General features: G+C 38.8%; 1 protein-coding gene across 1 annotated transcript; it reads left to right on the top strand.

Moving 5' to 3' along the window:
• Nucleotides 1–1,097: 1,097 nt before the first annotated feature.
• On the top strand, nucleotides 1,098–13,837 carry LOC140948472 (uncharacterized). Its single transcript, XM_073397715.1, has 12 exons — nucleotides 1,098–1,184; nucleotides 2,371–2,645; nucleotides 4,244–4,391; nucleotides 5,367–5,672; nucleotides 6,354–6,693; nucleotides 7,227–7,366; nucleotides 7,769–8,143; nucleotides 9,168–9,392; nucleotides 9,830–10,075; nucleotides 10,754–10,885; nucleotides 12,312–12,797; nucleotides 13,288–13,837. Exons 2-12 carry the CDS (start codon nucleotides 2,389–2,391, stop codon nucleotides 13,537–13,539), a joined length of 2,907 nt encoding a protein of 968 aa, XP_073253816.1. The 5' UTR covers nucleotides 1,098–1,184; nucleotides 2,371–2,388; the 3' UTR covers nucleotides 13,540–13,837.
• The last annotated feature ends 279 nt before the right edge of the window (nucleotides 13,838–14,116 follow it).

Below are 14,116 nucleotides of genomic sequence, written 5' to 3' on the forward strand. Positions count from 1 at the left end.
GATTATTAGTCACTATTGTTCGCACAATAGCACACGATCACCAAAAACAGTCCTACTTTTGCCGTGAAGGTGAAGATTTATGCATTCTAAAAGGTAGATAAAATTGACTATAACGCCACCTAGATTGTTCCATGTTTTCCAGTATCTGACCTCAATGTTGTACCAAGCTTATACTTAGTCATTTATTTTATAGTCGGCGAGTACTCACTGCAGGCGGATTCTGACTGTCTGTCTTCTATGATAATAAGATCAACTTTTTGATCGATTTTGAGCATTAATATCTACTCTGCTTTACCGACTTTTTTTATTGTTTGTAATCAAGTCGTCGCAGTCCGAATGCCTTCACATCTCAATGGTTTTACTTTTACAAGCATAAAGAAAGTTAGGCCCACTCTACACGTCGCGCGACCGTCGAATTTAATTCAGACGAATTTAATTGAAAGCCTATCCCATGCAATTAAATTCCAATTATTCTGCGACGTATTTTTCCGGTACGTTTAATCAGCTGTCTTCGACAGACGGATAAATTGTCTGTAGAGTCTCATTTTAGACGTCACTCAAACGACGCATCAACTTGAAAGGATACATTATGTTTATGTGTAATAATTTATTATAACGTGGGAAAATTGAGAGGGAAGGCTGTCGTGGCGCCAGTTTTCTTTACTACCCATAGGCGCAAGCTCGACGAGCTCTCGTTTCCAGAGCACTTAAGACTGGTTTCCATATGATCGTCCCGATCGTCCCTATCGTCCCAGTCGTCTCAAAAAATGTTCAGACGATCGGGATGATCATATGGAAACGTTACTTAGACAACCGCAAACGACCCGGACGACTGAGACGACCTTGATCGCTTGGATATTGTTGAGTTCTATCCGGACGATCGGGACGATCATGTAAATTTTGAAGCGATCATATGGAAACGCTCTCAGACGACTGAGACGATCGGGACGATGGAAGGCTATCCCAGAAGTCATCACTTTTATTCCAGTAATCGAATATAAATTCGGCCCGGATAGCGCTGAAGCCGAAAAAATAATACACAAATGTTCACAGCGCGTATATATGGAGGTTATTTGAAATCAGAGGAAGTCCGTGACATCAAGTTTTCGAAGAGATACTATGTCTTCGGGGAATTCTTCTAGCTTCTCAAGGCCACAAAATCAAGAGAAAAAGCAGATACCAAGGTACGAGGTTCGCTTTACGAATAAAAATCATCCATTTATGTGGCTTGTTTGCAAAACACGCGCAAAAATTCTATTGTCTGACCCAGAGACATCGCTGACGACCCCGCGTCTCTTGCCTTTGAGGCGATCGAGATGATCATATGGAAACTACCAATCGCCCCAACCGTCCGGATCGTCTCGAAATATTTTGAAATGACTGGGGCGATCGGGACGATCCGGACGATCAAATGGAAACCAGGCTTTAGGCCTGTTTCAAACGTCGTGCTACTGCCGTGCTAACCTGGCTCGACTATAGCACGACTGCAGCACGACATTAGCACGACTTGGTTTCAGACGTCGAATTTAATTCACACATTGACAGTCGAATGGAACGGCTGTTGCCAAAAACAAAACACAAAAACAAAGAAACGGTTTAGCAAACTTTTAAATATATTCTAATGTATTTATAATTCATGAATTGAGTTCGGCACGGCGGTAGCACGACTTGGTTTCAAACGTCGCACGACGTTGAAACGGACCTTAGATTCTTTCGGTCACCTGGTATTAGAAATATAGCCCAGCGGCTCTGGGGACAAAAATATGTTTTTTTTTCTTTTACTGTCATTTTTTATATTTTCCTGGGTGAGGTCCAAAAGAGATGGCTCTCTGGGGCAAAATTTTGCCTTCGAGCTGATACCGCACCGGGAGCTCTGTGATTATTCTTTTCTCGAGTCAACTTGAATCCGCCTAAAAATGAAGTTAAGGTAATTCTCTGGTTTTCCGCCGCGCATCACTTACTGCACATAACATTGCGTTAATAGAGGGCATTAAGATGTTCACCGATCGCTTGAAGAGAGGTAACAAAGCCCCTTTGTAGTTCAAATGGTTTCAACAGCGATTATGATAACTCTTTCCGCCTAAAACGTTGTCGGTCTTGCAACTTCCCAAGTCCCTTCGCGAAGAATGATGATTTGAAGCCGAAATTGTCCCTTTGTTGTCTTTTTGTGATGAAACAAGAACGGAAAACCCCCATTTTTCTCGGTGTTTTTCAACTCGTCGTCTAAATTGCATAGCCCTTTACGTCGAATTATCGACGAATTTAATCCAATAAAATCCGTCTGACTCAAATTCGACGTAGGTACTACCGCCTAACGCCTTGCCTTGAATTTAACAATATAAATTTATTGAGTTATATACTCTTTAACAGAACTGATTAGATTCAGAGATGCTTCAAAGCCGAAAAAGACCCATTCAGCAAGTTTCTGGAGCGGGTGGAAAGAGGAGGCGTATGGCCAACCGAGCACCTAATATGTACTTCCAACAGAACAACATGTTTGCAGCAAAAGATCTTTCTCATGGACGGCATAAACCGTGGTCAGCTCTTGGAGCTTGGTTCATGGGACCTAAGGCAGAGAATGGAGATCTGTTTCAAGATCTTGTGACTAAAACAATCGATTCACATATTAAGTTTCGCCGACACATGTGAGTACGGTATCCTGTAGGGAGTCAGTTAATTATGCAACTGAGTTAAGGATATTAAGTCAGGAAAGCGAGAATTAGGAATTCAAAACTACAAGAGAATTCCATGTTGCCTGCTGAATTTCACCAAAGTTAGAAGAGTGGAATGGTTATGAAGCCCGTGAGACTCCTTTGTTATATTTTTGTGGACTTCATTTTTGGCGGTGTACAATGTTCAATAGTATTCCTGTCATTCAAATCTTATTAACGAATAAAATTAACGTCGCATTTATTTATTCAGTATCATAATTTGTAAACAGAAAACAAAGAATTGTGTACCTTCAGGGACTGCTTCGAACATAAACTGCAATACCGTTGCTTCAATATCTGGTGTTTGCCACCTTTGATAATAACTAGACATGTCACATGCACAAATTAGATAAACCTAACTCCCCATTATCTCTTATCAATCCACTTTGTTTGTTTCTGCGTTTCAAGGTTCGCTTCTTGTGATCGCCCTGTTTCGTACTGTTTCGGGCAATGATCGACTAGTTTTCTTCGAAGCTTTTTATGATCTTTGTTATCCATGTCTCTTGCAAGAATAAAGCAATATCTGCCTCCTGCCCTCAAAAAAAATTCCACTCATCATCGCGATTTCTTTTACTATTCTTGAGCAGTTTAGGGTCATTCTCAATTTTGTTTTTGCGGGCCAAGCTGGGCGAGTGCGTTGCATTGTGATTTGCATTAACTCCACACCCACTCAAATGATTGACGGACCAGAAAAACCAGCTCAAAGTTTTCAAACACTCAGCGCGATACAACGAATTTGGCTATAACTTATAGCCAAATTCGTTGTATCACGAAAACTTCGAAAGAATTTTGGGTTTTTCTGCTCCGTCAATCATCTTAACGGACCTCTTAGGAAACACATGTTTACTTGTGATCGGTGCACTTCGATCCACTCTGTTTGTTTCTGTGTTTCAAGGTTCGTTGCTTGTGATCGCCCTGTTTCGGGCAATAATCGAATAATTTTCTTCGAAGATTTTTCTAATGTTTCTCATTATTGTCTCCTGCAAGAGTAAGGCAATGTCTGCCTCCTACTCTCGACAAAAATTCCACTCATCATGGCGATTTCCTTCGTTATTCTTGAGCAGTCTTGAGTCATTTTTTTTTTTGTTTTTGCTAGCCAAACTGGGCGAGTGTGTTGCATTGTGATTTGCATTAACTCCACCCTCACTCAAATGATTGACGAGACAGAAAAACCCATTCGAAGTTTGCAAACGAGCAGCGCGATACAACGAGTTTGGCTATAATTCCCAGCGGTGAGAAAGTCGTCCTTTCGAGCAGACATGGCGGTTGTGGCAATTCTCATGCTAAAAAGGAATAAACTAATTTTTACGTGACCTTATTGGATATTTAATAGTCTTATCATACGTCAAGAGATGAAATGAACTTAAACATACTTTTTTCTTACGATGCACCAGCCAGTTTTATACAGTTTCCCACAGCCTTCTGTCCACAGGCATTCGCTTCGTTGCGATGGGTCATATTGGACGTCATACCCGTTTTAAAAATATTTAATCGACTTCGACAAAATTTTCTTGTTCTTTGTCATCTTTTAGCTATTTTCCCTGTGATCCCCCATATGTGACTGATGATCTTCGCGAGGCAGAAGCCTATCAAGCTTCCAAGGATAAACTGCAGACAGAATTGGAGCTATTACAAAGGCAAATGCAGAATTCCGTCCCATTTTACAGCACGAGATACAAGGTAATAGCGTTTATCAGGAGTCTTCAGCATTGTTGAAGAACTTCCTCAGTCGAGTCAATACCAAATGCCCGAATGTGATTGGTTCTCAACAGCCCTTAATTATTTTGCATGTTAAATTTGGGTGATACAATTGATACTTTTCGATATGAAGCTTACTTCTTGCAATCGCACAATTACAGTAGTTAATTATAAACATCTAATGGACATTAAGTAGTAAATTGGATAGCCGAAGTAGCTAGCAATTATATCTACTACTAAATACTTAATCTATTCTAGACAATCAAACTCCAGGACCAAAATAAGCGAGCACTCATGGCCTGTTGCCCAGCTTTAGCTAGAAAGAGGAAAATGAAATAGATTGATAAGTTCGAAGGCTCTCTCCTTTATATTTTACAAACTGCAAAACACTATTGATGTCAAAGCAAGAAACACCAACTGCAGCTACAATAAAATTACGATATATTGCCTAACTTTACAATACAACATTTTAGCTGTAAGGAGGTGAAGATAACTTTCTCTTGACATTTAGTTATTATTATTATTATTATTATTATTATTATTATTATTATTATTATTGGTAACTAATTGGTAAGACGTGAAATGTTTATCTACGCGTGGTAAGCCTTGATCGCTAAACTGGGAAAACTTGATATTTTCAAGCACTTTTCCCCTTGAAAAGTTTTCCTTTGTTCGTGCAAAAGCGTTCAAATTTCGACTTTTTTTGGCTCTACCCCAAAGAAGGATGTAAGCAACATTTGAGTTACAGAAAATTATACGGTCACCAGACAACTTCCCAAAATTTCAGTTGCCTTATATTTTCTGGAAAGTTGACCTGTATATAGCAGTCACCCTGTATATACCGCTCACCTTGCCATTCCCAAAGGTGACCGTTGTACATATCAGGTTTGATTGCACTTGTGTTAACTTATCTTAATGCCTAATTACCTACGCGTGTCTTATTTACTTCACAAATAGGGACATGTTAACTGGGATATCGCGATGCCTGCCAACCTTGGCTACATCTGCGCTCTGCTTTACAATCAGAACAACTGCGCTGCGGAGGCATCAACCGTCACGACTTCATTTGAGCTGGAGGTCGGGACCGACCTTTGCGTAATGATGGGATACGAAAAAGACAAAAGCATGGGACATTTGGTTACTGGAGGAACCATTGCAAATATTGAAGCAATTTGGGCAGCACGAAATGTCAAATTTTTCCCTCTGGCACTGCAGAGAGCCTTGAAGAAGGAGGAGAAGTTAGCTGCTGCCAAGGATTATAAGGTACATTGAATGTGCTTATTTCTCAGCAGTAGTAGAAGAAATAAGTGAGTAGGTCTTGCTCGTAATGAATCAGTTCATGTATGCAGTGAAATATACTAAAGTTTACCTGAAACTGAACGTTTAACAACCGTTCATAAGTTGCTATAGTTGAACTTCTGGCTGCAAACAGACCCGCATACATGTACACAAAGATTGCCAGAGATATATTGCCAATGAAGTGTGTTTGGCTATTGACATTGTTGACGGTCGGAATAGTATAACATAACAAATATCTCAGGAGAATGCTTTATTAGTAGTAGTAGTGGGAACCCTTGAAAGTGTGAAAAAGATTTTAGCGGTATTTGGACACTAGCTGAGAAGAAGCCGCATTTGTTTCTTGGCACAAGGAAATTGCAAACTTAAGACTAAATTGCATAGCCTGCCTTCTTATATATAGTGAACAGCAACAGATACCCTCAGAACGTACGTAAAGGAGCTCTTACAATAAAATTGGTGATGATCTGATGATATTATGATCATGACGAGATGATGATGATGATGATGATGATGATGATGATGATGATGATGATGATGATGATGATGATGATGATGATGATGATGATGATGATGGTGATGACGGGTAATGGTGATGACAATGACAATGACGATGATGAATGTCTATATTTGCTTTCCATCTTTAAGGTTTTCTTCCCCAGAAGAGGTAAGATGGGAGAACTAACTGGTGGCTCTGAATGGGAACTGCTCAATCTCGACACTTCTTCCATTCTCAGTATGCCTGATGACATTGAGATGCAAACTGGATTGGAACACGGAGAATTCATGGATGTTATGTCAGACTACCTTTACGAATCCATTGGAGCGCCAGAATTTGCTCGACGACATCCTCTAATTGAGAAAACCTGTGTTGTAGTGCCTAGCACAGCGCATATTTCCTTCACCAAGGCCGTAGCTGTACTAGGGCTGGGAAAAAATAACCTTGTCAAAGTTGCTGTTGATGATGATTCACGAATGAATTCCGGTGGTAAGTCAAAAGAAAGACTCGATGTATAGGTTTTTCTATTAAAAACTACCTGTTCGCTTGATGATGTCACTCTTGGTAAGACCTGTTTGTAAAAACCTAACGCTTATGACAGTTATCAAGCAAGTGATTAGATTAACTTCAAACCAACATTACAAATAAAGATCCCAGCAACTCAAGTGCCTCTGGAAAATAAGTCATCAGGGAGAGAATGGATTAAAGAGATGAAAGCCTCAAAGAACGTTACATATTTTAACTTATCTTAAAGTTTTGAGTGTTATTATTTGGTGAAGTTTTCCGTAAACCACAGTTAAATAAACAAAGAAAGTGTGCAGCGGATATACTTCCTACAGCTGCAGTAACTATTTTCAGAATCTTCAGAAGAATGTTTAAAAATGTTCAAAAAAATAGTTCAGCTATAATTTCATTATTTTCTCAGATTTAAATAAGTTGATAATATCTCCATATTCACGAAACATGTTGTATACATGTTATTCTAATTTTATTAAATATAAATGCTTTTCTGTTGTTATAAGTGTTGAAAGACATCCTTGACAAACATCTGGAAGATAAAATTCCTATCGTCGCTGTTGTGGCTGTGATGGGCACCACTGAAGAGAGTTCAATTGATCCACTTTCTGAAATCCTTCAGTTGCGAAAAAGCTACAGCAAAAAGGTAAATCAGTTGTTTCTTAAGTATAATACTATTGAAAAGGGACAGGATATAATCAGTTGTTGTTCCTTCTATTATCCAACGCCTTGACCTTTTATCAGTTGGATATTACCTTTGCTTAAACTTCGAAATCAATTCTCAATTACCCACATCAAATTCTTTCTTATTTTATATCATAATGAAAAAAGCTGTCCCTTGAGTACTATAAGGAATATCTAGCACAGGTGGATGACCAAACATCTCTTTTTGTTGCTGTGGCCTTGCTAATATTTTATATATTTTGGCACCTCTTTTTTCTCACTTTCCCCCCAGGGAACTCAGTCTGAACTCATCCTTGATAGCCTTAAGGTAATCCCGACTGGCTAACTTTTTCTCGCACTAATGCTACACTTCTTTCAAATGTAGGGTCTTGACTTTGCTATCCACGCCGACGGAGCCTGGGGAGGATATTTCTGCAGTATGTTGAGAGACCAGCCGCAAAGTCATTACTTAAAACCACCTGAAGACTCAGGATTTATTCCCAGAATATTCCTTAGCAATTACGTCAACGAACAGCTTTCAGCTGTTAACCAGTGTGACACCATCACCATTGATCCTCATAAGTCAGGCTTCTGTCCATATCCAGCGGGAGCTTTGTGCTACAAAGACAAGCGGATGAACACCTTCCTTCAAATAACCACAAATGTGGTGTACTACCATGGTGATATGACTCTGGGAGATATCGGCCTCGAGGGATCCAAACCTGGAGCCGCTGCAGCAGCAGTGAGACTCGCGAACAGGGTATTTAAATTAAATTATCACATTAAAGTCGATATAGGCCATTATACTACTACATGAAAAGCCAAACTAAAAACTTTACTTTTTAAAGAAGCCTATGATTTATAAATTTACCGCTCATGAATGACTTATCAATTTACGTTTTTGAGATAACTTCAATTACTTAGCTTCAATACATTTTTTAATCGAATCTTATAATTGCCTTTTTAATTGTATATATAGAAAGATTTATACTAAATTTTTAGGCTTGTTTATTTTTTTAGGAAATTTTACGTATAATTTTATATAATATTTTAATTTTAATTTTTTATATGCTTGTTTGCTGTTTTTTCTTTTTGTTGTTGTTGTTAGTGCGCACTAGATCATATAATTAAATGCTGTTTTGCACCTTATAAATGATATTTATTATTGTTTTATTTACTGTACTCGAGATAGACCTTTTAAAAGTCATCTACTTTTTTTCCTGGTTAGTTATGCCATTTCAAAGGAGTTTTCGTACCTGTTTTGCGCGAAATTCACTGGTGGGAAATTCCATGGGTGCGCCGGCCGGGTGATGTCATGATAAATGAACAATAAGAGTGTGAGTGATATTTGACGCCACTCCAGACTCGGCATATGTCAATTTTTTTTTTCCTGAGTGAATTTATAATATGATTCAAATCCATTCAGGAAAAACAAGTCGACCTCGCGTCTTCGCCGCTCTGGCGCTCGGTGGCTGTGCGTCTTCATTGAAGCTCGCTTCGGGCTCGCTCGGAAGAACTTACGAGAGGTTGACTTTAATTGGCGAGTCTAGACTCGAGAGTCAAAAGATCGAGAGATAAAAAGCATTGGCGTTGAATTCATCGTCATTTTGTCACCAAAAAGTGAATTGACATCAGGTATTTAGTACTTCTTGATCTGCAAGAAAAGGATTGTACTTCATTCACTTCGAATCCGCGTGCCCTGTCTTTCGTGAATCACTGCATTATGATTTTTAGATGGAAGTGAATTTCCCCATCGTCATTCTCTTTCGTTCCTTTGAAAAAAGGTTATTGGTCTCAACAAAAACGGCTATGGTCGTATCCTGTCTGAATGCAACTATACTGCCAAACTGTTGTACTGCCTTTGGGTGACACTTCCTGAAGAAGACGACAACTTTATAATTGAAACTACTAAGCCCCTCCCCGAAAAATGGAAGAACCTGTCTCAAGAAGAGCAAAAACGATTGATCAAAGACAGGATCATTGGAAAAAGCAATGAAGAACTTGCTAAGGTAAACGAAACGCATGAAAAATTTCTTCGTTTCTGAAACGACTAAATTTATGTTAATCCGTGGAGGAGTAAGCAAACCCCCCCTTTTTTTCTCTGTTTGCTGTGGTCAATTTTGGTGATATTTTAGATTTATAATTGACATTGACATTTTTATGGGTTATGATGCTTATGGAGAACGATAACAATAACATGTTTAGAATCTATAGTCCTAATCTCAGTTACTGAGCTTCAAAGACCAAGTGTTTCCGCTGGGCGGTCAGCATTAGTAAAAGCAAGTATATTACTTATTTTACTGAAAAATTAATTAAAAATCGCCTTTTTTTTCTAATATTCCCCCCCGAAAAGTCAACTATTCAATCAAAACTAATTGTTAAAGATGTTCGTACTTAGGCAACCTTTTTTTCTCAAATGTTCAATACTATTTTCCAATTATATCAGGATGAAGAAGCTATGGAGTACTTGAAGGAGATAGGTCCAGATACACTAGTTCCGTGCTTCACAGTCAACTTAAAGGATAACAAGAGTGTCGATGTCTGTAACGCAATCAATATGGCCATATTTCAAAAGCTGAGTCATTCCTCGGGTGAAAGAACTGCTCATCGCGTCCCAATGGTTGTTACTGCCTCAAGCATGCTCCACCACAAACACAGCTCCGCATTGAAGAGCTTCAAAAAGAGATTGGGGGTAAGTGGTACAACGATCGTTTCTTTACGACAAAAAAGAGAAAATCCTCCTTTGTGGTACTGTCTCCCCCTGTGAGGCTCATCACTGAACCCAAGCATTTAGTAATACCAATAATTTTTTTTTTGGGCAAATTCACATGTCCAATTGCCCTATCGCAAGTTGTTTATCAGTGGTCCTGCCAAGGATCTGCAGCACATAGTCTTTTTACGGAAGAACTTTTTTTGTTCTTAACTGCTGTTTTTAAGAAAAAAATAAAAAAAGTGTAGCGCGTTTTGACAAAGGAACTATCACTGATTCAGTTTGGCTTACGAGTCATGAGTCATCCATTGGTATCGGCGTGTCAAGGAGATATATAATGTTTTATATGAAATTAAGCATTTTCTGCTCTTCCTCCTGTCTTGTACGTTTCAATTACCAAAAAGGAGTAAAACTATTTTTGTCCAATAACAGCCTCGCTTTTTTGTCACTAATGACAAAATATCTCGTAACCATAGCGAAACCGATTGCCACTCAATTTCTCAGAACGTGTCTGAGGAATAATAACACGAAAATATTCTGAGGCGATGATCTTGAATCTGATTTTTTCTAATATAAATCTGGATTGTGGGTATCTCTCTCTTTTATTTTTGTTTTTTACTGTTTTTAAAAAACATTTTGATTTTACTTTATGTCGTCAAGCTCGATCATAAAGATGACAATCCAGTTAAGTTTATCATCACCACGTGCATGGATCCATGGGCCTCGTCCATCGAATTCTTTGACGATCTTGCTGCTATCATGAGGAATACCATTCTTTGCGCCATTGGAACGGTAATGTCCTCTTAGCATAATCAATATTCATTGCATATTTAGCACTTACAATTGATAGAAAGCTATTCATCCAAGCTTTTGCATTTACGAAGCTTTACTAATGCTTACCGAAAAGTTTAGGTAAAATAATCAACGCTCTTTTATCTCTCTTTGACGGGTGATACCGTTGTGTGACCGTTCAAGTGCCTGTCTTAAGAAGAGTGTCTGCTTTGTAGAAAGTCAAACGATATGACTGAACAATGACGGGAACCAACCTTAAGTGTTACTGTTCGAAAGAGGTTTCCAGGTGGTTCAGAACACAAAATTGCCAATATGGTAAAATTTTGACCTTTTTGGTATATGATGTTTACTTTCCCTAACTTGCTTTTTCACACTTCGTTTTTTTTCTTCATCGTTATTGACATCTCAGAGCTTTATCGGAAAACAATTATCTTGCCCCAATTTTTGCTTGTGGAATCCGGGATCCAGGGCTTTGGAATCCGTGATTCAGGTCAAGGAATCCGGAATCCCTGTAACTATCGGGATCCAGAATTCAAGTTCCATAGGAAAGGAATCCGAAATCCCGTACCTGGAATCCGGAGTCCATAGCGTTTAATCCAGAATCCTAGACTGTCTTGGATTACCTCACTGATCATGGCAATAGGGCGAGTTTTCTAATCGCATTCATTGGGGGAGATACCTTACTGTCTAGCACCAGACACCCTGAGGTTAAGCTGAGATATGTTTTACATGTACTCCCATCCTCGCACTCAAGTAAGATTCAGGAGCCTGTAGAATCGAGGAATGTAAAGTTCGGTTGGGACAGATCTTTATACAAGTGGCAATTCAGAGGAAGTGCCGAGGGTTGGCCAAAACGTCTGAAAATACGTCCACTTGTCTGAAGAATTTTTTGCAATTGCTATTTAAACTGCGTCCATTAAGAAACTGTAAAAAAAAACAAAAAAAAAACAAAAAAACAGTGCTACTGAAAAATTACATGCAACTGTCATCTGGTTTGCATTTTGCCTTTTAACCACGGAATCTACTTGACCGATGATAACCTACAATGTATATGTTTTTGGCTAAGAATTAATACATCGGAAAAATGCTTGTGGGCTTGCTCAAACAGTTGAAATTGTCCAAAATAAAAAAAAAAAATGATACTGAATTCAAGAAAAGTATGTTGGAAGGCTTCATCCGGCAAAATTTTCAATATTATTTCACGCTCAATGACGATTAGGCTCACTTAACTGAATTTGCCTTCTGATGGGTAAAACTTTTTCACCCGAGTTGCCCAAATTTTGGACCCCTTATTATTGTCCAAATCTCAGGATTTGCTGATCGTTTGTAAATTTTAACTTGTGATTATTATCACCTCGTTGCACCCATGCGGTATACCCGATTTCTTGTTTGCATTCTGACATTTGAAAAAATTTTGGTCTTGTAGGTGAAAGATCCAAAGTCTAATCATGACTTTATTAGCACCGGAGTCGTCGACGATGAGAATAGGGTAATCGTCTACTACGCAGGCAACTTCAGCAACGCCTCCAAGCAGTATGGTACTGTCGCTACCCTGAAATTCAATTCTCAGAAGCAAGCCAAGGAATATAAAGAGAAACAAGATGCTCTGTTGAAGACGAGTACTGAGCCACAACCAATTGTATTTAGAAGCAAAGCTAACACCACGCTCCATGATGTGTTGTTTGGTGAATCCGAATACGGGGACGATTCAGAGAAGTTCGATTGCTTCGTAGGGCTGCCCACTGACCAAAGCAAGCCTTTCATGTCGGTTAACATGAAGGTGCTAGATGTGCCCCAGTTTGAGCACTTTGATGACGAGGAACATCCTGAGTTTAGCTCTTTCTTCATGTATGGCAACGAGAAAAGTGCGTTTCTGTTTCACATACCCACAAAGAAGCCAGACTTTCTCCAGGTACTCAATTCTGATCCAGTCAAAGAATTTTAACAGTAAAATAATCAATAACATAGCTGCTACATACGATATTTTAAAGTTTTATTGTCATAACCCACTCTAGAAACTGCATATACTCAGCTGTAGTAGAAAGACTAGTGTGAATTATTACATTGTGGGTAAAAGTTAGCAGTAAGCGTAATTCGCCGACCACAAGCCTTTAGTTACAGACAAAAGAGAAGAATCAAGGTTATAATTGTAAGGAACAGTAGATTATCCTCTCTTGGTTATAAAGGAAGACTTCGTTTTATTTTTCTTTTATGATATATTTCAATTCGAACGGAGGGCCTTGATGTTCATGTTAACTGGTATACAATGGCTAATGAAGTACCAGTGTTTATTTTTGTTCTGAATGCTCAAAAAAAAAGAAATTTCTAAGTAAGTTAAGGTCTGCTCTTGCAGTTATCGCCACGGCTGATCGTTTGTAATTTTAATTTGTATTTGTTGAAAGATTGTTCAGTTGGATGACATTCCAAAAGGAGTTGGCACAGAAGACGATCCAGACCTTTTGCTAAAGCATGGTATTGAAGTTCAGATTCCCGACCTTTCCGGATCGCCAACAATCATCGCCGGAACGCCAAGTGACCCACTAAAGAAACTCAAGTATCACGCCACTTTTGTTGGAATTGATGGAGTTGAGATGAAGACCACGGTCAAGATTGATAGAAAGATCTACTTTGATGGAACAACCATCAACTACTGATAGCGTCAATGCTTTTCGTTCGTCCTTTCGATTTTGTTGATGTTTCAATAGTAAATTTCATTCATTGGGGCTATTGTTTAAAATGTACTCTGAAAGAAAGTAGGAAAAAGGAAATGAAAAGAGTCAAAGAAAAACGACCGAAAGCTATTGTTCAAGGCGCTGTCAGTAGCTTTAACCCTGTAATAAGCAATACAAAGTAAAGTCAATTTACTTGACATTGTTAAGTGGTGAATGATCTAGTCTTCATTATCTTGTATGCAGTCGTGAATTGTAAGTACATTAAAAAATACTAACGAGATGTGAGCACCTGATCTGTTTTGCTGCTTAAAGGCCTTACAAAATTACAGGAAAAGATTATAATCATAATACACCTAAATCTCCCCTGGACAGGACACTGCTGGAAACAGCTGTTCCTCGTAGGCGTTCACTTGACTTGACGACGGCATGGAGAGACTAACCATTCGTGAGAGGTGTTCATTCACACAGTCTCTAATAATTACGGATGATATGGTATGGTTTTTACCCTTTAATTTTCCAGAAACCTTAAGGCCATTAAAAACTATCTGACTTCAGCACC

Source organism: Porites lutea, chromosome 9 (assembly GCF_958299795.1).
Source record: "Porites lutea chromosome 9, jaPorLute2.1, whole genome shotgun sequence".
Taxonomy (NCBI): Eukaryota; Metazoa; Cnidaria; class Anthozoa; order Scleractinia; family Poritidae; genus Porites; species Porites lutea.

What these genes read in the sequence shown, in the direction of transcription:
- LOC140948472 (XM_073397715.1), top strand. Translation starts at nt 2,389, where the DNA reads ATGCTTCAAAGCCGAAAAAGACCCATTCAGCAAGTTTCTGGAGCGGGT. An exon ending in CTGCTGCCAAGGATTATAAG is followed by an intron (nt 5,673 to 6,353) that starts GTACATTGAATG and finishes TCCATCTTTAAG; the next exon opens with GTTTTCTTCCCCAGAAGAGG. An exon ending in GCAATGAAGAACTTGCTAAG is followed by an intron (nt 9,393 to 9,829) that starts GTAAACGAAACG and finishes CAATTATATCAG; the next exon opens with GATGAAGAAGCTATGGAGTA.